Source organism: Herpailurus yagouaroundi, unplaced genomic scaffold (assembly GCF_014898765.1).
Source record: "Herpailurus yagouaroundi ecotype Mexico unplaced genomic scaffold, PumYag 142, whole genome shotgun sequence".
NCBI lineage: Eukaryota > Metazoa > Chordata > Mammalia > Carnivora > Felidae > Herpailurus > Herpailurus yagouaroundi.
The window spans coordinates 4,788,417-4,813,889 of record NW_024412397.1 but is presented as its reverse complement, the minus strand read 5'-3'; the positions used below and the strand labels follow the sequence as shown (position 1 = coordinate 4,813,889).

The 25,473-nt window shown below is 47.0% G+C and overlaps 1 protein-coding gene across 1 annotated transcript in view; it reads right to left on the bottom strand.

Annotated features, from left to right (window-relative positions):
• CYB5A (cytochrome b5 type A) overlaps positions 1–24,788 on the bottom strand; it is a 37,993-nt gene extending 13,205 nt beyond the window's left edge. The window contains exon 1 of the mRNA XM_040478566.1: positions 24,532–24,788. Within this exon, the coding sequence (XP_040334500.1) occupies positions 24,532–24,660 (129 nt within the window). The 5' untranslated portion in view covers positions 24,661–24,788. The remainder of the gene's footprint in view (positions 1–24,531) is intronic.
• Positions 24,789–25,473: the final 685 nt, after the last annotated feature.

The window sequence follows — 25,473 nt, the reverse complement described above, 5'->3', positions numbered from 1 at the left end:
GTGCAGCTATGGAAAAGTCAGCCGTTTCCACCGTAGCTGTGTCCTTCTGACATAAAGTCTCCCATTTTTCCAGATGAAGATTTCTTTTTCCACTTGCAATATTACGTGCCAAAGTCAATTCACTCAACAAACACACAACAAATGTCTCTATGCGACAGACACCAGACATGGGGAGCAGAGAAGGTCCCAGCTCCTGCCTGGGGAATTTATAAACTAATAGGGACCTCACAGGAATAATCTGCAACTGTACCACTGCAGGTGAAAATCAATGTTCTGAAACAAAAGAGCACACCGCCATGAAGAATACAGCAGGGACTCAGGAGTGGCTCCGCTGAGCTAAGATACAAAGCAGGAGTCAGGGTCAAGGAGGGGCAGAGACAGAGGGGTGAAGTGTCCCATGGGGGAGGGAACATAGTGAGCTCTGCGGCAGGGAGAGGCTGGCTCCGGGGAGGGCAGGCCACACAGGGCTCTAGATCTTTCTCCTGCAAGTGATGAGAAGCCATTGAGAAGATCTAAGAAGGGAAGGTGACAAAAGCAGAATTTAAAAAAAAAAAAAATAACCATAGTTTTAAAAATATAACCTAGTCTTCAGAGTGAACAACAGGTAGAAGGGCAGGAGAGGATTCAGGAAGGCAATTCGCCAAGGCCAATACAGTAATCTAGCGAGAGACAGCCTACAGAAGGCTGGTAGCAGCCAGGGACACGAACAGGTGTAGAAGACACAGAACGCGAGAGAGGAAGGACGTCTCCGTGGAATGACGACGGTGGATGAGAGACAAGATGCAACGCGAGGACACAGATTTGGGGCTTGCAAAATCGAACGAATGGACGTTGATGCCAACCACCGGGAACGGGAATCCTGGAGGCAGACCAGCTTCGGTGGGCAGGCTGGTTCCATCAGGGCCTCTGCGCACTCACCGTGTCCACATGCCTGGTGAGCCAGTCACCCCCTTGTCTGCCTCTGCAAAATCTCCACCACACAAGTTATCCACATACACATTGCTCTCACGGCATATGAAACCCCAGGTACCAACCAGGGAATACCCATAAAATAACTGGAACTAGCTTTTGCTCTTGGCATCCATAGTTGAAGGGTTATTTATAGGAAAATAGATTTGAAAAGATAAAAGACTGGCACAGCCATAATTCAGAAGACATTAACGGCCAGAGTCCCACCCCACTCCCAAGGACACTTTCCAGGAAGTCAAGGTGAACTTCGGCTCACGGCATAAAAGGCCTCAGCAAACGTGGCACGGTGGATCTCTTCATGAAATGCTGGCTTCTCGTGGCTGCTGGGACAGCAGGACCCCTGGCTTCACCCCCACTGGCCACTACTTTCTAATCTCTTCATCTCCAAGTCTCAACGAGGGAGCACTCCAGGGCTCAAGGCCGTGGTCCCCACCCACTCTCTACCTGTACCAGCCCTCCCAGTGATTTCATCTGGTCTCCAACCCAGAAAATCACCGTTCCCTAGTGAGTGCAGTGGAATAACACCCGACTTCCCGAGCTCCGGAGTCCTCCCCGCTGCAGTCGCCCCCACCTCACACGTGCACTCAGCATCTGATGCACGTCCCAAACACAACGTAAAAACCAATGCGCTGCTTTACAGAATTTCCGTTCTCAGGAAACAGTGCCACCATGCACCCAATTGCTACAGTCAAACTTTATTCCTCTTTCGTTCCCACTCCAATCCACCAGCAAATCCAGGTGACTCTCTTCAAAACAGACTCAGGATCCAACCACACCAACACCAAGTGTGGATATCTACAACGGTCTCCTAACTGGTCTGCTTCCTTTTGCACCTTCTACAATCAGCTCTCTCACACTGTCACACCATGAGGGCTTTTAGAAGAAGATTAAGAGAGTCCAGGGTGGTTAGTCATGGCAGAAGTGAGGAGAGTTAAGAGGGAAGTAGAAAACAGACACGCTTCAGTGACACACTGAAGGCAGTGGATTCTGCCCACACTTGCAAATATCCCAAGTCCTTCCATCTTCCTACAGAGAGGGTGAGGGTAAAGTGAGTCCTCCCTCACTCAGTTCCAGCCAGTCTTGGGGCAGGTCCTCAGACTTGCCAAACTCGTTCTCCATGTCAGATCCCTCCCAACTGCCTCTGCTTGGAATGTTCCTCTCCCAACTTCTATGTGATTCCATCTACCCTCATTCATACTCAAGTCGGCTCTTCAGATCCTTCTAGGATTTCCCTATCTAAAGAGCCCCCCCCCCACACCCTGTTCTCTACCCGCCTCCTGTTTTGCCTTCACACCATTTATTACTATCTATATTTCTATCAATTTCCTCGTAAGATTCAACAAGTACAGAGACTTTAATTGATCTTGCTCACCCCTACTGCCCCAAACCCTTGTCCAGTGCCTGGCACGTGGCAGACACAAAGAAATATTTATAAGTAATTGTTGGATAACTAGAGGAGATGAACACAGGTCATTACACACAGACACACTAGTTTTGGAACCGTTAATATAACCGGTTATGTGGTTGATGACAACTTTTCATTTCAACTATTCTCTCTCCTTTTCCTGAACTATACTAGCTCTTCCCATTCAGAAAGTTCATATTTAATTGCTTTCTAATTTCCTTGATCAAAATATTTACTGTCTACTCTGAGCAACACATTGTGTGGGACACCAAAAGTACAAGAAAAATCAATGTGACTTGATCCTGAAGAATCATGCACTTAAGTTGAGGTTAAAGAAATAAAATAACAGAGAAAAAAACCCTTGGCCTCCATTGATACAGCCTCATGGTTCTGACTAATCATGAATGATCCACCAGGTCCTAAACATGCAGTAATATGCAACACTGCTAACCATGGACTTGAGTCACTCTCCTTGAGGGTCAGGAGCAAATGAGGCACTTAGCTACTGCCCAGCATCCATAGCACAGTGATTCTGCAGCTCAGTGATTCTCAACTTCTTTTCAAGGTCTGTGATTTGTGTCACACGTTATGAAAGCCTTCTTCATAACAAGTAGCTCTGAAAAAAAGTCACCGGTTAATAATGGCGATGGAAGTGAAGAGAACATCAAGAGGAGTATAATAAAGCAATGGTTTTGTTGCCAGATTTCACAAACAGCTACTGAACACTTGAAATGGGGGTGAGAAACTGAAGGGAAATTTCATTTATTTAAGTGTAAATAGCCACATATGCCCAGTAACTACCACACTGGACGCTGTAGCTACAGACAACACGAACCTTTTCCAAGACATAAAGACAACCTGGGTGAAAACTGCAAAGGCGTTTCATTTGCAGCGAAGGATATGTTTTTATTATATATGTGCGTGATAGTACACCTCCTCTCAAGGTGAGAAGGCTCACAGGCAAGAGCCTCTGGACAAGAACAAGGGCTCAGCACAAACCAAACTGCTTTGGAAGAAAAAGCTTTTGTCAACTGATTCATCCAAGAAGGAGAGGCCAAGATAAAAGCTGATAATGACCAAGGACCCAACAACTCTTCTCTGTGGTTTTGGCAGGTTGTAGGATCAAGCCTGACTTGTTTTACCAACCCCAGGGCACCACAGGGTAAGGATACTGAAGTTCTTGTCTGTATAATGACAATGCAATAAAGACTAGGCTCACACAGACTACTTTATTGATTTATGTTAATTTCACACAAATTACTAGTTTATTGGCTTTAGTCCTTTTACAATCACTAAGGGTCTCGGTCCTTTCAGTCACATTCTATTTAACATGAGAAATACAGTTGTAATTATACTTGTGAATTTGAGGATTTATAAGGGACTCACAAATATATACAAAAATGAGAGGAATAAGGCAGAAAACAGTGTTAAATAAGTATCAAAATGCAAGGAAAGGGTAGGTCATTCCAGAGGGAGGACAGGCAACAACAGAACCTTCCACGTGCCGAATGGGGATGGTGAGGTCACCCCTCCCTCATTAATGGCATTTGCTGAGCAGGTATGGTACTCAGTGATCTAATAGGTATATTACCTGTTTTCTTAAAAATTTAAGAGCTCAAAAAGGGAGAAAATATTACAAACTTGATCAATATTTCTTCCCTGGGCACCAAGTATCAATAATAAGTTAATGAGTATTTACAGTCCTTTGGACAATACTAATAAATAGAAATAAACTCAGATTTTCGTTTCATCTTAAATGAATAGTACCATGCTAGTATTATTATCAGGTAAACACTGCTGAGTCACGTGCAGTAAAAAATCCACACACTTTGGGGCACCTGGCTGGCTCAGTCCACAGAGCATGTAACTCTTGATCTTGGGATTCTTGTGTTCGAGACCCATGTTGGGGGTAGAGTTTATTTTAAAAAAGAGGGGGCAGGGGCACCTGGGTGATTCAGTCCAATGAGCATCCGACTCTTGATTTTGGCTCAGGTAATGATCTTATGGTAGTACTATCAGATAAACACTGTTGAGTCATGTGCTGTGAAAAATCCACATACTTTGGGGCACCTGGCTGGCTCAGTCCATACAGCATGTGACTCTTGATCTCGGGATTTTTGTGTTGGAGCCTCATGTTGTGACTAGAGTTTATTTAAAAACAGAGGGGGTGGGGGTGCCTGGGTGGTTCAGTCTGACGAGCATCTGACTCTTGATTTTGGCCCAGATCATGATCTCATGGTTCTTGAGATCAAGCCTTGCATCAGGTTCCACACCTGCTTGGGATTCTTTCTCTCTCAAAATAAACAGAAAGAAGAAAAAAAAGAAAGAAAGAAAGGGTAGATCCACATACTTAAAACCAATGACCAACTTGTCACTCTTCACCTACAGAGCCAACCTAGCCATGACCCCACCCACCCACTCCTCTTTCCAAATATCTCCTACTGGTAAGAATTTGCTCTAATCTGAAAAACACTCAGGGCGGGCGGAGCTCAAGTACTCTTTCGACTGCTTTGCTCAGGAGGGACACCAAGGTTATCAGGGCTAACCCCACACTCACAGCCTCCCTTCAGAAAATGTGATAAGCTTCATTCATAACCAAAGTCTAAATAATCTCACTGAGAAGACATGTAGGTCTATTTAACACTAAGCAGCTCAATGGTCTCCACCCCAGGTCATTACAAAAAAGAACATGACCCAAACCTGATGGCAAGACTCCCATGGTCCACTGATGTCACAGCAGGACTGTTCAAGGGGTGAAGGCTGGTCCTAGGACGGCTTCTTTCTTGCACCTCATCCCCTAACCCCTGGATCTTCTACACTTCAGTAACAACTTCAGTCACTTCAGTCACTAGAGATACCACATACAACGTGTAACTTCGTTCAAATGAGAATAAGTCTAATTTCCCCACACACAGGGGGAAAAAAAAAGTATCAGAGCAAACTGCAAGGTGCTTCCCCAGAGCCCAACAGGACACACATATCCGTGGTCAGGTACAGAATAAGTGCAGTCAATGAAGGCCAAGTCTCAGATTATTTGTGTTAAGAGGCCAAGAATTCTAGTATTGACATAATGAGAGTGAGGCCTCAAATCCTTTTTAGAATGAGGCCAAAGAGAAATGCTAAACAAAGGAATACATGCATAATTAGAGGATTTTTTAAATTGCAGTAAAATTCTATTTCCTATTTAGTAATACACTAAATAATAATAATAGTAATACTATGCTAAGAAAAGGACCTATAAAAAATGGCAAGAGAAAAAAGATAAACTTAGGTGCCTCTCCTGATGCAGATGTTTTCAATAAGTAATAAATTCTTATTGGGAAGGCAATAATCTTTTTTTTAAGGAATTCTTTTTCTACTTTTTTTCTCAAGAGTACTTTTTTAAAATTTGAATTTCCACTTTTATCACATGCAATAGCAACACTTTAGAAATAGCTTAATATTCTTCAAATGATTATTGTCATTAGTTTTTCTTTTGTTGTTATTTAAACTCCATTAAGGTGCAAAGATCTGTTATATCCTTACTATGCCATAGTGTGATTTGCAAATTTTTTTTAGTTTTTATTTAAATTTTACTTAGTTAACATACGGTGTAATATTACTTTCAGGAGCACAGTACAGTGATTCAACATTTTCATACAACATCACAAGTGCGCTCATCACAAGTGCCCTCCTTAATCCCCACCACCTATTTAACTCATGCCCCCCATCCATCTCCCCTGGGAAGGCAATAATGTGAATGAGAAAGAAAACATAAAACCAAAATCATTCTAGATTCAAATATGCAGCCTGCGACTACTATTAATTCTTAAACTAATTACTGGTGAAAATACTCTCCAGGTCCATTTTACGTGCCTACTATTTGTTTCTGCAGCCGTTTTTACAGTTCCTTGGATTCTCCTCCCAGAAAATTAAGATGGGTACAAATTATATTTTTGGGATTATTTTTGCTAGTGCTATCCCCTCCTTAATAAAAACAATTTCATAAATGAGACAGTCTTAGGCTTGACACAAAATAACATTTTTGCTTAGTCTTTGACCTTAACTCCTAGAATTCCCACATGTTAGTCAGTCTGGAAAAAGAAACTGTAAAATTTTGTACTCAAAAGTTAGGTCTTGTTCACGGGACAGGAAAACCTTGCATTCTTGTAAATAAAACCAGGGATGGCTTCTCATCAAGTTCATGGCTCCAGCCACCAAACTGGTCCTCCTCTCCCCAACCCCTCCCCATTCTTACCCATCTTCTGTACCACTGCTAGAATGTTCATCCTCAAATACCAACCGCTTCATGTATCCCGCTCCAAAGTCTACAGTGGTGAATTTCTGCAGGCAAATCAAATGCCTTTTGAATATCTCAACAAAGAAAGCCTCAACACCTGCCCAGCACAGGGGTGTCCTCAGCTACACGAGCACACGTGGGGCCAAAGCTGCTCACTGTGTCCCTCTCTTCCCCCCACAACATTTAAACTTTTCACTGGGAGACAGCCACCCAGAATGGAGATTTCGCCCAGCCTCCCCTGCAGCTGTGTTATGCCATGTGATTAAATTCTGGCTGATGGAGTAGAAGTGGAAGTGTCAGAACCACCTTCTAGAGGTCTTCTCTTTAGAATAGCGTGTCGCTTTGCCCTTTCTCTTCATCCTGCTGTCTGGAATGGGAATGCTACCTTTGAACTGGCAGATGAGAACCAGACCCCTACGGACGGCCCAGAAATACACTAGAGGTATAGTGCTGAGGGCTTGATGGAACACAGCCAGCCCACTAGGCCTGGACTGCAAAGCTTGCTTCTTTATGACAGATGAATAAATTTCTTATTTAAGCACAGTTATTTGGAGGTTTTTTTTAACTTTTTTTAATGTTTATTATTTTGAGAGAGAGAGAGAGAGAGAGAGAGACAGATGTGAGTGGGGGAGGGACAGAGAGAGAGGGAGACACAGAATCTGAAGCAGGCTCCAGCCACTGAGCCATCAGCACAGAGCCCGATGCAGGGCTCGAACTCATGGACTGCGAGATCATGACCCGAGCAGAAGTCCGATGCTTAACTGACTGAGTCACCCAGGGGCCCCTGGAGTTCATCTGAGATTAATTCTAACCACTACATCCATCGTTTTGTCAATACTATGTGCCAGGCACTAAAGTCCTAAAGCATATAAAAGATGTGAATAAACATTATTCCCAGTGTCTAGAAACGTAAAACCAAGTTAGGACAATGATCTTCACATACGGTAAACAATTAGAGCAATATTAGGAGATTAACAATATTAACCGTTGACTGAACAAAGAAGTCTGGAAAAGCAGGGGTTGTTAAAAAATAATATAGGCAATGTTTCCAATTCTGTGTCTCCCTCTCTCTCTGCCCCTCCCCCGTTCATGCTCTGTCTCTCTCTGTCCCCAAAATAAATAAAAAACGTTGAAAAAAAAATTAAAAAAAAAAATAATCTAGGCAAGAGTTAGAATTTGGATAAACGGTGGATAAAGATGAATAAGTTTAACAAGAGTATAATTCCCAATGAACGCTTACTGGCTGAAATGTGCATGGCAGGCTTGGGTTTGTGAAGAGATCATTCTGAATAAAGCAAAACGTGTAAGGCTGTGCGATGGCTCATTTTGTGTGTCAGCCTGACTCGGTCAAGGGATGCCCGGAGTAAACGGTATTTCTGGGTGTGTCTGAGAGGGTGTTTCTGGATGAGATGAGCATTCGTATCAGCGGACTAGAGTAGGCTGCCCTCCTAATATGGGGGTGGATCATCCATCCACGGAGGGCTTGAACAAAACAAAAAATGGGAAGGAGGAATCTGCCCCTTTCTTCCACCTCACGGATTGGGCTGAGCCAGGTCATCTCATCTTGGGCCGTCAGACGTGGGCCTTTCCAGCCTCCCGCTCCCCTCAATCCGTTACAGCTCCGGCGTTCATAATAAAGCTCCCTCAGCTCCCTGAAAGTCCTGCCATCCTCCACCCTATCGGTGAGCCTGGCATCAAAAGCATAAAACTGAGCTGAAGATCTGGACTCAAAAAAGTAGACTGAAGGTTAAAATCTCAGAAGTGCAAGTCGGAAAGAACCTTCAGAGACTCCACATCTTGAGATTCACAGATGAGGACACCAGAACCCAGAGAAAGGAAGCCCAGCATTACACTGACAGATCGTGGAGGAGGCGGGACCAAGACGCTGGTGTCTGACTTGTAGTTCAGTCTTCCCCCGCTCTTTTTTGAACATGCCAATTAAATGACCGTCTTTATGTTTCTGATCAGAGTGACCTTAGGTAAGATACCCTTAAAAATAAAGTTTCTCCATAAATTTCTGTTTGGGGAAGTTGGGGGAAAATCTCTCTCACTTTTTCTAGACCCCAAGAGATTCTGTTACCTGCTCCGACTTCTTTTATTTTTTTTAATTTTTTTTTTCAACGTTTATTTATTTTTGGGACAGAGAGAGACAGAGCATGAACGGGGGAGGGGCAGAGAGAGAGGGAGACACAGTATCGGAAACAGGCTCCAGGCTCTGAGCCATCAGCCCAGAGCCTGACGTGGGGCTCGAACTCCCGGACCGCGAGATCGTGACCTGGCTGAAGTCGGTCGCTTAACCGACTGCGCCACCCAGGCGCCCCTACCTGCTCCGACTTCTTGGGTTACCAACTAAGAAAGATTCACCAGACACAAACACACTTCTATCGCGGGGTTCTACCCGGTGTGAGGTTATCCCCTATAAAAAAAACTCAGGAGGGTACACGGATCTGCACTACCGAACCACAACGTGTCAGGTCAAAGTCATTCCCTCTGAGAGCTTGCTTAAACAAGTAAAACAAGGGCCATCAACAAAAAAACCCTTTCCACTTAAATGTAATGTTATGTGGCCCCAAAGTCCACCAGCTCTAAAGTTTCAAATAGGATCTTCCAATGAAAACACTTAACACTGCCAAAAAAAAAAAAAGGTCAAATAAACATATTGTCCATAAACAATGACTAGGCAAAAATATTTATTTAAAGAGATTATCTTTAATAATCTTAAAGCTCTTAATAGTTAAGTCAAAAATGAAAACAATTCAAAGGAGTTTGGAACATAAACAATTTATACAAGATTTAGAAAAAAGAGCCCAACCATATGTTTTCTATAACTTCTGGACAGTTTTTCTGCACCGCCTAGGGGCTCTCACTGAATCCTCAAAGCCCAGGGACCAGAGGCTTACAGCATCATCTGAATTATTTCTCCTTGTTTCCCTCGAAGATCATGGGATGGAACTTAAAACCAGGCCTATCCCTGTGTTCTCCCACTAACCTGAGACCCATCCTACTCACTCAAACATCTGCCAAGTGTCATGCCAAGTTCTGTCGCTTCCAAGATGGGTAAACGATGGCCCCCATCCTCAGGGAGCTACAGTCTAAGTGAGCAAACAGACATGTCAACAAATAGTAGCTAAGCACAGTAAGCACCTGCTACCGTTGCTAATGGCACAGCAGGTGGTGGGATCCCCTCCCAGGAGCTGGAGGCCAACAAGGGTGCTAGGTAAGGAGGGATGCGGGAAGTAGGCCTGCGAAGAAGGTTCAGGAGCTGTTCCGCAGGGGCCCCACGGAGGGACGCTCTATGCAAAGGAAACACAAGGGCATCCTGGAGGGACTGCAGGCACTAAAATAACCTGATTTCACCTGTACAAAGATGCCCCGTTTGATAGTTTTTTCACTTGTTTTTGTTATTGGATTGGGGGAGGCAATTAGAAGAATTAAGCACATATCACCTCCCATCGACTTTATAAATAATCCCTTCCCATATCACTTATCAAAATGCAAAATGAGACCCCCTCTTCAGTCCCTGCAAGCCCCTTAACCTTCGTGACACCTCCCTGACCACCTCCGTGGGCTCCAACATCCACCTTCTTACACTCCTCAGGTCCCCATGTCATGGTCAGTATTCTAGAAGTTGTGATTTGTACCCCAGCTTTCACAGTTTCTGTGTCTGGGCAGTATTGTCACCCGCACAAGGTCCAGCTTTGCCACATCTTAGTGACGTGACCCAGGAAGGTGCCAGATCCTTCTGAGCTTCCATTTCCACATCACACATACCTTCCCAGGAGAGCAAACAATACAAGGAGAAGAACGCCCGGCATGTAACAGGTGGACACAGAGAAGCTTGTCCAGAACCTAGCATGGTACCCGGCCCCCGTAAACTGCTGAAGGCCAGTTTACAAACCCAGAAGACCCCCAGCTCTTTCTACCGAGCCCTTCACCTTCAAGAGATTTCTGCGGATTAAATCACAGATGTGCTAAGCCTCACTGTCCGAAGCCATACAACCAAATGACAAGAGTTAACAGAAGCCACATGTTGCAAGGACAATGAACATTGCCTACATGAAAGCATTCTAAAGGTCATGAAGATGAGGACAGATAGGTGGTGCAGCTGTGAGCCTGCGATTATCCCACAGAATGCTGGGAAAACTTCCTCTCCTTGAAGAAAGAGAATGCCCTGTGGCCAATACTTTTCATTCTACCGTCACTAAACTCTCAGCAGTAGAATAAAGCAAGTATGTTAACTACAGACAGAGCTAATCCTTGGATCTCTGAAAGGATCCTAAGTCCCTGATTCCGAGGTGAGGACCTCGGGGTAGAGGGAAGGGAAAGGACATGGAGCAAGGGAAAAGAGCAGGGGACACTGAGGCCAGGAGAGGAGTTGGAACAGCTCCCATATGGCCCTCATGAGAATAAGCACAGTATGAACCTCGCGCCCCATATGGCCCTCATGAGAATAAGTAGTCACCAAACTTGAGGGCCCAGGGGCAGGCGGGCTGTGATCTAAGAGGCCGTTACTCAGTCTACGGTCTGTGATCCACCTCGGGTTAGAAGAGCCCAATGATGAGATGACAGGACAGCCTGCATCGAGAATGGGGGGGAGGAGAGGAGAGGAGAGCTGATGGAGGCACCAGTTAGATCTGTGTTTTCTCATTTTCTCCCTCAAATCCTTGGCCTAGTTTTCCTTTCATAGCTAGTGTTAAGAATGAATTTGGCTCAAAGCGGTATCTGAGGGCAAGACAGAAATAAAGCAAGCTGCCAGGACAGTATCCAAGCCAGCCCCATAGCCACTCTGCTGTATTTTCTAGTATTTTACACTTACAAACTTTTAATTATTCATCCAATAAATACTTGTTGAGTCCTTTCTATTGTTGTCAGCATTGTTCTGATTGCTGGGAAACATCAGAGAATAAGGCAGAAAAATACATGCTGGAAAAACGTGTGCTACTGGACTCGCGGAGCCCACATCCTAGCAGAGGGAGGCAGCACAGTGAGGAAATTATACAGCTTGTCAGCAGGTGACGCAGCACGATGGGGTTGGGGGGGCAGGGGGTGGAGGCGGACTTCCACTTTTAAATGGGGGGCAGGTCAAGACAAGCCTTATTGAGAAGGCAAACGGGTGAGCCGCGCAGGTATTTGCGGGAGTAAATTCCAGCACAAGGTACTTAAGGTGAGAGGGGTCGCGGCATGTCCACGGAAGAACAGGGGCATCAGTACACCCGGTGTGGGACAGGACGGGAAGAAGACAGCAGCACGGAAGAGCAGAGACAGAACTTGGCACCGAGTGACGTGGGACCTTGTAGCCATCAAGCAGACTCTGCCTTCACCCATGAAAGAGACTGCGAGCCACCGAAGGTATTTTCTAACCGTATCGAAATACTCGTCCACAAGCAGCCGCGAAAACAGCACAGAGAGGTGCCACGAACCCATTCCCCGGACTTCCCCGGCGATGACACCTTACAGGCCTACAGAGCACTGTCCAAACCTAGGCTTCCTGGCAGAACACGGTCCACCAGACCAACTCCCAGGGAGCTGCTGCGGGCACTCGTGTGGTCCCACGGTGCGCCGGCATCCGGCCTGCAGCCCTGGGCCACGTGTCCCTTCACGTAAGGCAGAATGGCTCTATCATCACAAAGGGTCCCCCCTGCCCGTCTGGTCACCCCCATAACTTATCGGTTCCTCGCTCTGTAATCAGGTCATTTTGAGAAGGTCCCGTAAATGGAACTGCCCCGTAGGCAATCTTCTGAGACGGTCTTTTTCCACTTAGCGCACTGCCCTTGAGACCTGCTCAGGTTGCTCCGTTCCCTCTCCAGTGCGGGGTCATGTTCTACTCCATGCGTGGAGCCTAGCCACTAGCTCACCAAAGAACACTGCAGTTGCTTCCAGTTGGGCGCTATTTCACATAAAGCTACTAGTCAATAGCCATTTTGTATCAATTTTCCAATAGTTGACCGTTGTGAACTACGAATTCTTCACCTCATGAACGCCGAGTCCTCCTACACACCAGCATTGTTCTAGTTGCTGAGACTTGTACACAGGCTTTCATGCGGACACAGTTTTCATCTCTTTAGGACAAATGCCTAGGAGTGTGATCTCTGGGTCACATGATAAGTGTACGTTTAACTATTTGTTTTTTATTATTTTATTATTGAGAGACAGAGAGAGCGAGCGGGGGAAGGGCAGAGAGAGAGGGAGAGAGAGAATCCCAAGCAGGCTCTGCACCGTCAGCACAAAGCCCCACGTGGGGCTCAAACTCACAAACCGTGAGATCGCGACCTGAGCCGAAACCAAGAAACGGCACTTAACCGACTGAGCCACCCAGGCGCCCCTACGTTCAACTTCTTGAAAACAAGTTGAGCTCCAGAGTGTGCCAGTGTGCATTTGCCGAAGCAATTCCCACTGGAGTCAGTACTGCCCCATCCTCGCCGGCATTTAGGTCACCAGTATGTTTTTTATCGCAGCCCTTCTAACAGGCTTCTGGTGGTATCTCACCGTGGTTTTAACTCGCATTTTCCTAAGGGCTAATGACGATGGACGACTGTTCGTGTGTTTATTTGCTATCCATCTATCTGTCTTTTTGGAAGAAACGTCTATTCAAGCCTTTTGCCTTGGATTGCTTCCTTATTGTTGAATTTAGAGAATTCTTTATACATTCTGGATCTAAGTCCCTTGTCAGATATGAAATTAGAAAAAATTTTCTGCCAGTCAGTGGCTTGTCATTTCATTCACTTAACAAGGTCTTTTAAAGAACAAATATTCTTCATTTTCATCAAGTCCCATTTATCCATTTGTTCCTGTTTGGACCACACTTGCACCGTCATGTCTAAGAACCGTGCCTAAGTCTCTTCAAAATCTTTTACACTTTACATTTAGATCTATGATCTATATTTGGGTTATTTTTTTTTTAATCAAGTGTGAGATTTAAGGCAGGATTTATTTTTCAACTACTGACGTCCAATTGTTCCAAAACCATTTCTTGAAAAGGCTGTCCTTCCCCCATCAAATTGCTTTTGAATCTTTGTCAAACCTCACTTGAAAGTATGTGCATGGGTCCCTCTCTGGGTTCTCTACTCTGTTCCACTGATCTACTTACGTATATCTCTTTGCCAGGACCGCACCTTGATGGCTGTAGCCATAACTTCAGTCTTAAATAGGGTGGTGTTATTAGCCATGGAAGGGTTTACACAGGAAAGTGACGTGCTCTGACTTAACATTTTAAAAGGTCACTCTAGCAGCACCTGGGTGGCTCGGTCAGTTGAGCACCCGACTTGGGCTCAGGTCATCATCTCTCGGTTCACGAGTTTGAGCCCCGTGTCGGGCTCTGTGCTGACAGCTTGGAGCCTGGAGCCTGCTTCGGATTCTGCGTCTCCCTCTCTCTCTGCCCCTCCCCCACTCACATACTGTTTTTCTCTCTCTCTGTCTCAAAATAATAAAAACATAATCAAATTAATTAATAAACAGTCACTCTACTATCGTGAGAGTAAGTTGTCCCAGCAAGGGACACCAGGCAAGGGGCAGTGGAGACAGACCAGGGAGATAGCAGAAGAGGTGGGAAAAATCGGTCAAAACCGAACTACATCATAAAAGTGGAGCCCACAGAATGTCCTGCTGGACTCACGCAGGGTGTGACATGAGAGAAGGGTCAGACGTGACCTCCAGGCTCTTGACCTGAGCCAATGGACAGAATGCTCATGGAACGAAGTGGCTAAGAGTGACAACGGAGCCAGTTTTAGGAGGGAAGGTCAGCTCAGTTTTCTTTACGTCAGGTGTCAGGAGCCTAGTGGGCATCTAAGTGGAGATGTGAAGCAGGCCGGGAGTAGGAGAATCCCCACGTCTAGGTGAGAGGTCTTTTTGCCCTGGAGGTAAAAATTCACAAGCTGCCAGCACGTTTCATGTCAGGACACTGAATGAGGAGGCTCAGTTCAACACTGGGCCTGCGGGCACTCCCACCCTGAGGTCAGAGGGGACACAGAGAGCGGGGCGAGGCAGGTGGGAGGAAAACCAGGAGACAAGGGGCACCGGAGCCACGTGCAAAAAGCGTCTCCAAGAGAGGGGGACATCTGGTCACGGGGTGCAGGTGAATCGAGCAGAGGAGAGTTGCAAACGGACATCACTGGAGCCCTTAGCAAGAACAGTTCTGGAAAACTGTTTAAAAGAGAAGAGCGAAGACGAACTGGGGACAGCAGGCCTAACAACCCTTTCAGAAGGTTCTACTAAGCAAGGGGGCGAAAACAAGCAGGGCCAGGAGGGGAGCAGAGTCAAGACAGGCTGTGGGAATGTGTCTTAGGACAGCGGCAGTATCAGCATGCGTGACGGCCCAGGAGAACCACCCAGTGGGCCGGGGGGTGAGGAGAGGGCTTGTTAAGGCAGAAGAAAGAGCAGCAGGCAGCTGAAGAGGGAAGTGAGGTCATTAGCTCTGGGCAGGACCATGCCGCGAACCCCCGGCTTTGACTCTCCGCTTTCTTCTCCTTACTTCCCAGGCGTGGTGCTCAGGGCCATTCTTACACTCCACGCTCTGAGGCTATGTCATAATCTGAAAGGTCTTAATAAAAACTCACCAGTTCCTAAATGTTAAGCTTCCAGGACAGAATTGCAGGCAAACATCTGTGGACCAAGAAAGGTCCACAGCATAATAAAACTAGTATGTACCATTTGTATGGAAAGAGAAAAAAGAAAAAAGAAGATAGTAGAGAGAATGGGTCTGTGTTCCTCCATCAGGCTCTCCTCCTCCACCCGCTTAAGGAATATTTACTGAGCACTTACTATGTGCCAGGATGAGATGGACAGGGGCCCTGCTGTCTGCTGGGAAGGGCTGCAAACAAGCAAACAAGAAAAACAGCAGATACCGACTGAAGTATCCACAGAGAAGCACAGCCAGGTGAGAGGACAGAAGATTCCCCATCCTGGGAAAAGATACTGAGCTGCGATCTCAAGAGGGTAGTGATCAAGGGAATACACAGCACGCAGAGGGGAAGCCGTACACAAGTTTATAGCAGAAACAAGCCTGACTTTCCTGAGACACAGAGAGAGCCTGAGCGAGGGGTGGAGGGCAGGGGGATAGTGTTACCAGCTGAGGTGGGGGCCAGATCATGCAGACCTTATTAAACCAGGACACAGAGATGCAATTTTATTGTAAAGGCCACAGAAAGCCATTGAAGAGAATTCAACACAGAAACGGCAATCTATTTACACAACACGAAGCTTTTGATTTTCTTGTAGAAATGACATCCTCTAATATAACAACAACATACGTTCCTCAAACGGAAAACTCAAAGCAACCACCAATTTGGTGAAAGCAGTAAAATCCCGGGGGCTACATGAGGATGTGCTCTGAGACTCCGGCCAATTCTGCAGCCGCATGGCAGCTGCAACCGTAAAGGCCTAAGACCGAAGGGAAGCGGCAAGAAAGAGGGAGACCTTCCCAGGGCGGGGGGCCTCCTGTGGCTGAGACACTAAGTGGAAGGGTGACGCAGGCAGACAAGGCAAGGCAGGGTGTCACCTACAGCTCCAAGGACAAGGACCCACGATCAGCCAGGGGGTCGGAAGGGGCAAGGGGGGATTAGCTGAACCCATGCAGGGATTTTATCAGAGTAGTAACTTCATCAGATTTCCATTCAGAACAACCCCTCCCAGGGCACTTACTTAAGAGGCCTTTCCAAAACGACCTTTAACCTCTTCACATTCCTAACATAATGTAAACAGCAGTCTCTTCCTTAAACACAAGGACACGGTGGGGGGGGGGGGGGGCACAGGTTTTTAAAACACCACCCAGATGACATCTGTGTTAGGAACAGAGTCACCTCCTGCAAGAAACCGGACCGGCTGCCTGTTTCCTTCACCTTCTGGAAGGCAACACAGTAAAATGCCAAAAGACGGAAAGAAAGGCACATTTTTGCCCTTTGACCTTCCAAGAGTTTTCCTTTTTTGTTCAATATTTCCATTCCCAACTACCCTCTACTTTCTCCCTGGTTCCCACAGATCTCCAGACACCGGGTGGAAATCTCAAAGCAAATACAGCAACTGGGTCCCAAATGGATGCCTCTAGTCTTCTAAAGCTCTCCCAGTTACCTTAGGCCCCACGCCCTGGTCAGGGAGTTAGCTGAAGAACGTGGGCTGGGAAGTCCTGCAACCTGGACTTAAATCCTAGCTTCGTCCTCACTGGCCTTGTGACTGGACCAAGACACTGACTCCGCCAGCCACATTTCTCTAATCTTTAAAAGGAGAGGGGTGTCTGGGTGGCTCAGTGGGTCGAGAGTCTGACCTCGGCTCAGGTCATGATCTCGCAGTTCATCAGTTCGAGCCCCGCGTCAGGCTCTGTGCTGACAACTCAGAGCCTGGAGCCTGCTTCGGATTCTGTGGCTCCGTCTCTTTCTGCCACTCCCTCGCTTGCACTCTATCTCTTTCTCAAAAATAAATAAACATTAAAAAAATTAAGAAGGAGAATACCACCACCAACCCGGGAGGATCATCTTGAGCACTGTAAGTGCAAATGCAAAGGAGGGCTCTGTGCACAAAAAGCATTCAGGAGACTCTCTAGCACATGCTCCATGCTAATCAACATTCAGTAAGTGTCCACGGCTGTCCCTTTTACCTTAGCCCACTGGGATTTCTACCAGGGGAGGGAGTAGGAAAGACATTTAGGAAACACTTTCTGAAGAAGGAAAGAGAGGAAAGCGCGCTGGGTATATTTTGTGTCCAATTTTCGGCAGAGCTGTGCAAGACTCAGTGAACAGCCTGTTCATGATAAGCAACAGCAGGCACCGCGAAAAGAACACTCCCTCGGCCTCTACTGTCAAAGTGCAACAGGTGGCCACCCCTAGAAAGTCAGTACAGAAGACCCCGGACGGAGCCCAAAGCCATTAATACCGCCCTCCTCCTCCTCCTCCTCCCCCGGCACGCACTGGGCATCCCGCCCCTCCCCATCAGCAGGGCCAGCTCAGCGCCATCCTGGACACAGCTCTGGGCATGCAAGAAAGTGACTTCTTGCTGTCACCCGTGAGATGTCAGCTGCCACTAACCAGAGGTCGCTTACCAACAGGCTGAGACCGAATTCTACTCACCCTGAGGGAGCAGAGTCCCACATCTTGAACTCACTCTCCTGGTCCCCACACAGGGCTTAGTAAAAGACACAAGCAGCCAGTTAAGAAATACACACGCCAAGTTCAAAGGTAACAGGGAATGGGGCGCCTGGGTGGCTCAGTCGCTTGAGCGTCCGACTTCGGCTCAGGTCATGATCTCGCGGTTTGTGAGTTCGAGCCCCACGTCGGGCTCTGTGCCGACAGCTCGGAGCCTGGAGCCTGCTTCGGATTCTGTGTCTCCCTCTCTCTACCCCTCTTCCGCTTGTGCTCTGTCTCTGTCCCTCAAAGATGAATGAATGTAAAAAAAAAAAAAATTTTTAAATCAAAGGTATCGGAAAAGCAGCGCACTTCATAAAGACACAGAGAAGGGCGGTGAGCCACTGCTACTGAAATCCTCCTTTAGCCCGCTGCTACCTCCGGCCACTTTCCTCGGGGCTTCAACATGCACTAGTGCTGGAAACACCAGGAGAAACGAGGTGTTACTCGGAACAGCTGCATTTCTAAGAAAATGTATACGCGAAAGGGGAAAAAAGCATTTCCAGACATGACCCCTTCTGAGAAAAATACACACCCAAATCATACAGGAAAGGAGGAGGGGAATCTTCCCGGGGAAGGAGCAAAGTCTCCCGGGTGTGTAAGCCCTGGTTGTGGCCACGAGGGTGATCACCACAGGCACCTCGGGAAGATGCAACCAGACGTGGAAAGCGTGCAACTCTTCACCCAGCAATCCCACTTATAAACACTTATGTGGACAACAAGATGTACGAGGAGAGAGGATTGCTTACGTGTGTTCTAGGACACATTTCGGTACGACAGAAACAACCAGAAAGTAGGATTTGCTGAAGTAGAATGGTGCCCTCCACACACAGGGGGAGGGGGACAGATTACAAAACAGCCTACAGAGTATTCTATCATTCGTGTGAAACAAATCCACGTACAAGGGTGGGTGTGCACACAGCTCGCAGGGACAACGTTCACCAAGACGTTCACAGGGGTCACCTCGGGGACTGGGACTCTGGGCAGTTTTGATTTTTCCCTTGCTCTTTTCCACACTGTCCAATTCCTTTAGTAATCATGTGTTCTTTTCCCCCAAAAGCAATAAAGTCATACTTTTAACAGCTCCAGAAAAGAGATGATATCCCATCAGGCCTAGCACATATTTCTAAAAGAATTATAGTTCAAGTGCATTATTTGTACTTTGGCCCATTTTTGCTTTTCACATTATACTTTGATATATGTGCCTACTCCAGAAATATTGGACCTTCCACACAACAAAAAATAATTATAATGCTTAACTTATAAGAAAACTTTATCCTAGTCAAAATACTTACTTTTCCAAGTGTTTTCGCACATACTCTAATGTTCACAAACCTGATGCAGAAGACAGAATGTTCCCCATTTAAGAATAAAGAAATGATGTAGGGAATTTACCTGACTCATCCCAAATCAGGTCTAGTTTTCTTAACCCCCATCCAACACTTCCTATGGATGTCTAGTGGGACCTGGGTTGTTCAGACCCCATTATATTAAAAGGTCTTCACCGGTGGTCTTCTATGGTTTGGGAGGACTTTTGGAATACCAGACAGCTGCGCTAAGTAGAAAGGAGCGTGATTTGCCCCTTGATTTAGCCAAACTGGCCTGCATAATCTAGTCTCCCTTCCTTTGGAATTTCCATCCACCTTAAAGATAAATAAAAAACAAGAATTAACAAGTGTTGTTCTGTTGTTGTTCTGACTGTTCCAAAATAAAGTAACTCACAGGCACTCTTGAAACCTCTTCTCAAAAGCAGCAAAAAGTCATCACAAAAAAATAGAAAACAACAAATGTAGAAATATAAGAGGCTCTGCGCCCAGACTCACATTCCCCAAGTAGCCTTGTGAGATGTGGCTCTCCACCTGTTTCCCCAAGACGCCAGAGCCACCTTCACCCCTAAGGATCCCCTTACGTTTTCCTCCTAAAGACTTCATATTTTCTAAGTTTTATTTACCAAACTATGTATGTGAAATAATAACATTCCCATTTTATATTCATCCAAGACGTATTTGCAACCACAGTACCAAAGTTAGAATATTATCAAAGTCCCTTGAAAAAAGGAAAGGTACTTAGGATTTTAGCCCTCAATATATATCACCCCATATCAAGGGTATATCTTCTGTGTTTCTCAGAATTTCAAGTACTTACACTCTCTTCCTGGGTCCAGGAGAACTGAGGTCCCCCGGGCTCAGAACCACTGATTTCTGCAAAGTAGGTAGCCATGTTCAAAGAAAATAACAAAAAGTAAATCCCTACAACAAAACACAAGTCTCTGAGCAAAAATGAGCCGACAGCTCTGTGAAGCAGAATGCTATTAAGGAACATCCGTGGCACAGACACAGAGCATCAGCATCCAGGATGACCAGAAAATGGTCTGTAGAAACAAGTCTCCATTTTGATCCCGTCAAAAAGGGGACAACGTGACACAAAGACATTATTCTCTACCACATTTTTCAGGAAGAGATGGATTTCACAAATTAAACATCTATTGACTGGAACCAAAAGCAAGTTAACAGAACTTCATCGATCATCAGATACTTTCTTCTTGCCTCCCACAGCCCCTTCAAAAAAGGAACGCATACTGCTGCCCAAATCACAGAAAGGGAAAAGCAAACCATTTTCTTTGCCTGGCACCAAATGCCTACGTTTTCATTGCAAATCACTGCCCCTCAAAGTTCTATAATCGTTAGTCCTGCGACTGATGTAATCAGATGACAAAACCCAACTTCACAAATATAAATTCAAAAACTAGAACTCAGGGCTGAGAAACAAACAAAAAAAAACTTCGTTCAAATGGAGGCAACAAAGCTCATAATTCTGTAGGTCAGCATCAGACAGTAACCAAACACCTCTGCTGTTTAACTTGCCTTTAATAATGAGCCCGTCTTCCCTCTCAGGTGTCTACCCTCCTCTTGAACAACAAACCAGTTTTTTAAGGCCATTATTTCAAGAGATAAAGCTTGTTACACAACTTAGAAACTTCACCTGTGCCCTCGAGACTGGAAGGCTAGAATTTGGATAATCCTCTCTCATTTCAACATCACCTGCCAGATTCACACCTTTACCTAAAATCTCCTATTGACACTCAGCGACACAGGATACTACAGAAGGAAAGCCACCAGCCCACCCTGCCCCAAACTAGTACAGGAGTCTGCGTTTACCCGGGCATGGCCCATACGTCAGCTACTGTGTTTTGTGTTTAACCAGAATCGCTGTTTAATTCCTACAATAACCCTGTGAAGTAGACACTATCATCATTCTCCCATTTCACCTTAAAATAAGGCATCTGAGGCAGGGGGTGGATAGTAGAGCAGTACCCCCTTCCACCCATCACACTACCATTTTCTCAACATGAATGGAGCTATGCATATAAACGTAGGATATTCTGAAAGGAGAAAATACTCAGTCATGAAAAGTCTTGCTATCCACATGGATGTGTAAATTCATAGTACAGGGAGATCTCACCCATAATGATGGAAAGTTCCCTTTAGAGGTAGGAAGCCCCCTCCCCTTCCAAAATAGTGAAATACCTTTCATACTTAATACGTAAATTAGGGAAAGCAGAACATTCTTTAATTAGCAAACAAAGGCTTCCTGAAATCCTGGAACTTTTTAAATGATGGAAGAAAGGGGGCAGGGCAAGGAAGGAAGAGACAGATATCCTGGTCTCCTTTCTATGTCAAAAGAAGGTAGGAGAGGGGCGCCTGGGTGGCTCAGTCAGCTGAGGGTGTCCGACTTTGGCTCAGGTCATGATCCCACAGCTCGTGGGTTCGAGCCCCACGTCGGGCTCTGGGCTGACAGCTCAGAGCCTGGAGCCTGCTTCAGATTCTGTGACTCTCCCTCTCTCCGCCCCTCCCATGCTCATGCTCTGTTTCTCTGTCTCTTAGTAATAAATAAACGTTAAAAAAAAAAATTAAAAAAAAAAAAAAAAGAAGGTAGGAGATCAACAGCACTGGCCTAATAAAATGATGGAAACAGGAGGGATCTAGGAAGAATTACACGTGGCAAAGTGTCCTGCGGAAGCTCTCTGAATGAGAGGAATTGTGTTCAAGATGCAGGAAGCTGGGGCGCCTGGGTGGCTCAGTCGGTTGAGAGACTGACTTCGGCTCAGGTCATGATCTCAAGGTTTGTGAGTTCGAGCCCCACGTCGGGCTCTGTGCTGGCAGCTCAGAGCCTGGAGCTTGCTTCTGATTCTGTGTCTCCCTCTCTCTCTGCCCCTCCCTCACTCATGCTGTCTCTCTCTGTCTCAGAAATAAATAAACATTAAAAAAAAAAAAAAATTAAAAAAAAAAAAAAAAAAAAGACAAAGGAAAAAACAGGCAGGGATCCCAGAATGGGGTATCACCCCAGAGAGGCCCACCATCCTGCCACTGTGTCCAACTTCAAACTGTGAGCCACCTTCCTTGGCTACCTTGATCCAGACCCCGCTCTGTGGGCCCATCTCGACCTTTCCAGCCTGCCACTGTGGACTTCAGGCCCTGTTACAGAGCCCAAGGCCCCCCCGGGGTCTACTCCTTGCTGAACTAGACGCAAGTGACCCCAGCTTTTTGCTGTGCTATTCCTGTTTCTGCCAACGGAAGCTTCTGGAAACAAAATGATGTCTCTTCTTCTCAGGTTGTAGTCTTCTGAGAGAGATGTACCTCTAAGAGTCCAGAAGATACTGAACTTACTGGTCAAAAGCAAGAGCATAACTACCAGAGAGCAGCGGGGCTCCAAACTCAGGTCACAGGCTACAATGGGGAGCATTTTACCAGGTGTCAATTGAGAAAAGAAACCAGAACCACCATATACTCGTTTTCATTTACTGCACTGTAAGTAACTTTTACTTATCTCACTGTGTTAGTTATCCAGTAATAGTGATAAACAGACATTCTCAGGCTACTTCGAGAGAGCGTACTGAAAGCAGAGAAATCATGGAATTGGCCGCCGGCTAACTTACCCACCCAACAGCTTGTGCACATCTCTTACAAGTTAGAAAATTTTGTGCAATGTCCTCTTTCCTGCCTCACCAGAATGAAATGTAAGTGGTTTAAAGTTTAATACTCTTCACCTTCTTATGATCTCCCAAGAAATTTACCCTTAATGTTATCCAGAATACATTTTATGACAGTGATTCTCCACTGGGACGGATTTGGGGGCATTTGGCAACAATACCGGAGACATTTTGGTGGTCACAACTGGGGCAGGGAGTGCTGACAAGGGGGCGGTGGGGAGGAGTGGGCAGGCCATGGAAGCCACCTGTACAACACAATGTACAGGACCGAACCGCCCAAAATAGGAAAAAGAAAAAATCCTTCAAAAAATATCCCATTACTCTTTCCGAAATGTTCTTTTTTTTACAGACAGAAACAAAGAAAGCACACGCTGAATCGTAAACTCTTGAATTACACACATACCATGGGAGAGGAACAAGGAACAGTTGCAAGCAGACCTTTGGCATCAATTAGCCCTGACTTTATGCTGCAGCAAACATGCCCGGGGCTCAGTGGAAGGGGCAGATCAGATCTGCCTCCCCACTCTAAACCACTCCTAAATCGGGGCGCAATTTTATCTTCTGGCACGGCACCAAATGGCGATTTAGGAGTAAAATGTCTTATTAATAAATATCAGCTTCAACTCTTTTCAAAAGTTTAAAATATCTTTTCTGCAAAAGTCCTCTGATGTAAATTGTGATCCAGCTAAGACCAGGCCTCTATTTTCATTTTCCCCTCCAACTATATAAAAATGCCCGGCACTAAACATTCTCTGGGCAGGGGGAGATAAAGGAGGGGGAGTGTTGCGTTCAGATTTATGATTCAAACTCCGGCACAGTGACAAAAACAAATCCAGAGGTAGCCAAGAAAAGCGTCTTAGAATTTGCTGCAAAACTTATAACCTAATGCAAAGAATCTTATCAAAGGAATATTTTCTTTTACGTTACGCAAACTTATTTTATAACTTCCAAAGCTAAGGATCAAGTCCCACTGGCAGTTTTCACTACCCTATCCTTCTTCCTTCCTTCTTCACCAAAGCCTCCCACAGGCCGCGGGTTGACTTCCTAGTTCCCGGAGTCCAGCACTACCTCGCTGTAAAGTCCTCTCTGGATGCGGTTAACAATCACCGCGCTCCCTCCTGGGAAACAGGGTGGGCATGGACCGTGGGGAAGGGGGGGCCCGGGGACAGCGGTGCGGACCACACCCCGACCTCTGAATTCAGGGTCCTCTCTTGTGGGATCCCACTGTTCTCAGGATGGGTGCTATCCAACCGGCCTCTCTCTACTGGAAATCCACTCCCGGAATAACAGAAATAGGACGATCCCTGTCTGCGATGGAGACCCCGTTTATGCAAACTCATAAAAGGGTCCCTTCAAAATCCTTCCGCAGCTGCGCCCTCTCCTAGGGAAACAGCTCCAGACCGATTTCGCTCCCGCTAAGTGCTAAGTGGTGCTCTCCTCCGCACCCGCGAAGGGAGGCAGTTTCTGCCCGAAGTGGGCACGCCGCGGGCTGCTACAATGGCTCGCCGGCGGCGACGCTGTCCGAAGCGCCGCGGAACGCTCCCGAGTGTGCGCGCACAGGTGCGCAGACTCCGGGGGCGCGCTCCCAGGTGTGGACGCACAGGTATGCACACGCAGATGTGCAGAAGCGAGGAACGCTCAGGTGTGCAGAGCCGGGTGCACACACGGGCGAGCACACTCCACACTGCCGCCCGCGTCAACCCCGCCGCGCCGCGAACGACAGACCGGTCGCCGCACGGAAACCCCAAACCCCAGGCGGCGTCACGCCTCACCAACTCACCTCCTCCAAAAACTTGGTCAAATCGTACACCTTGTGGTGCAGGATCAACCAGGTGCTCTTGCTGTGGTTGTGCTTCTGGATCTCTTCCAGGGTGTAGTACTTGACGGTCTGGTCCGACTGCTCGGCCATTTCGGAACGCGGTGGGCCTCAGGCCGTGCAGACACCAGCCGAGCCGGGCGAAGTGGGGCGCGCGTCTCAGCTAGCTGGGCCCGGGACATTCCCGGAGCCCCGGCCCAGCGCCCAGAGCGGGGCGGCCCGCGCCGCGGAGGGGGCGGTGGCGCACGGCCTCCGATGACTGGACAGAATTCCCGTCACTCAATGGGCCCGCCCTCGGCCGACAACCTCCGCCAACCCGAGAGCGCCCCCGCCCAGCGCGCGGGTGTTGACTGGCTGCAGAAGGTTCCCTTCCCAAACCCTGTAGCTGGAGCGCGCTGAGGGCGTGGCCAGCGAGGCGGGCCGCGCGGCGGGGTGGGGCGGGGCTTCCCGTGCGTTTGCGCAGAAGGCAGCGGGACGAGGGGCGGACAGCGCGGGAGAGAGAGAGTAGGAGGCGCCCGGCGGGAGCGGGGACGGGGGCAGCAGTGCGCGGGAAGAACCGGCCCCGCTGGGTCGCCGTCGGAGGAGGGTCAGCCAGGACCAGCGCACTGCGCATCACTGCGACTTCGCACTCGGATCAGATCAGCCAGTCCTGGCTGTCACTGTGTAACAAAGGCTGTCCGCAGCGAGTCCGTTAACTATTAAACTGTTAACTAGCCTCGGGGACTTAAAAACACACAGTGCCATCACTCCGCCTCAGCAAACAGTGTGCTGGCCAGAACCGTCGCTCTGTAATTTTACTTGACACTCTCCGCTCCCCAGGCTTGCCCATTTCTCACAGGGGGAAAAAAAACGGAAATTATTTGTTCTATACAAAGCAAAAAGTCCTAATTATTCCTAAAGTTCTGA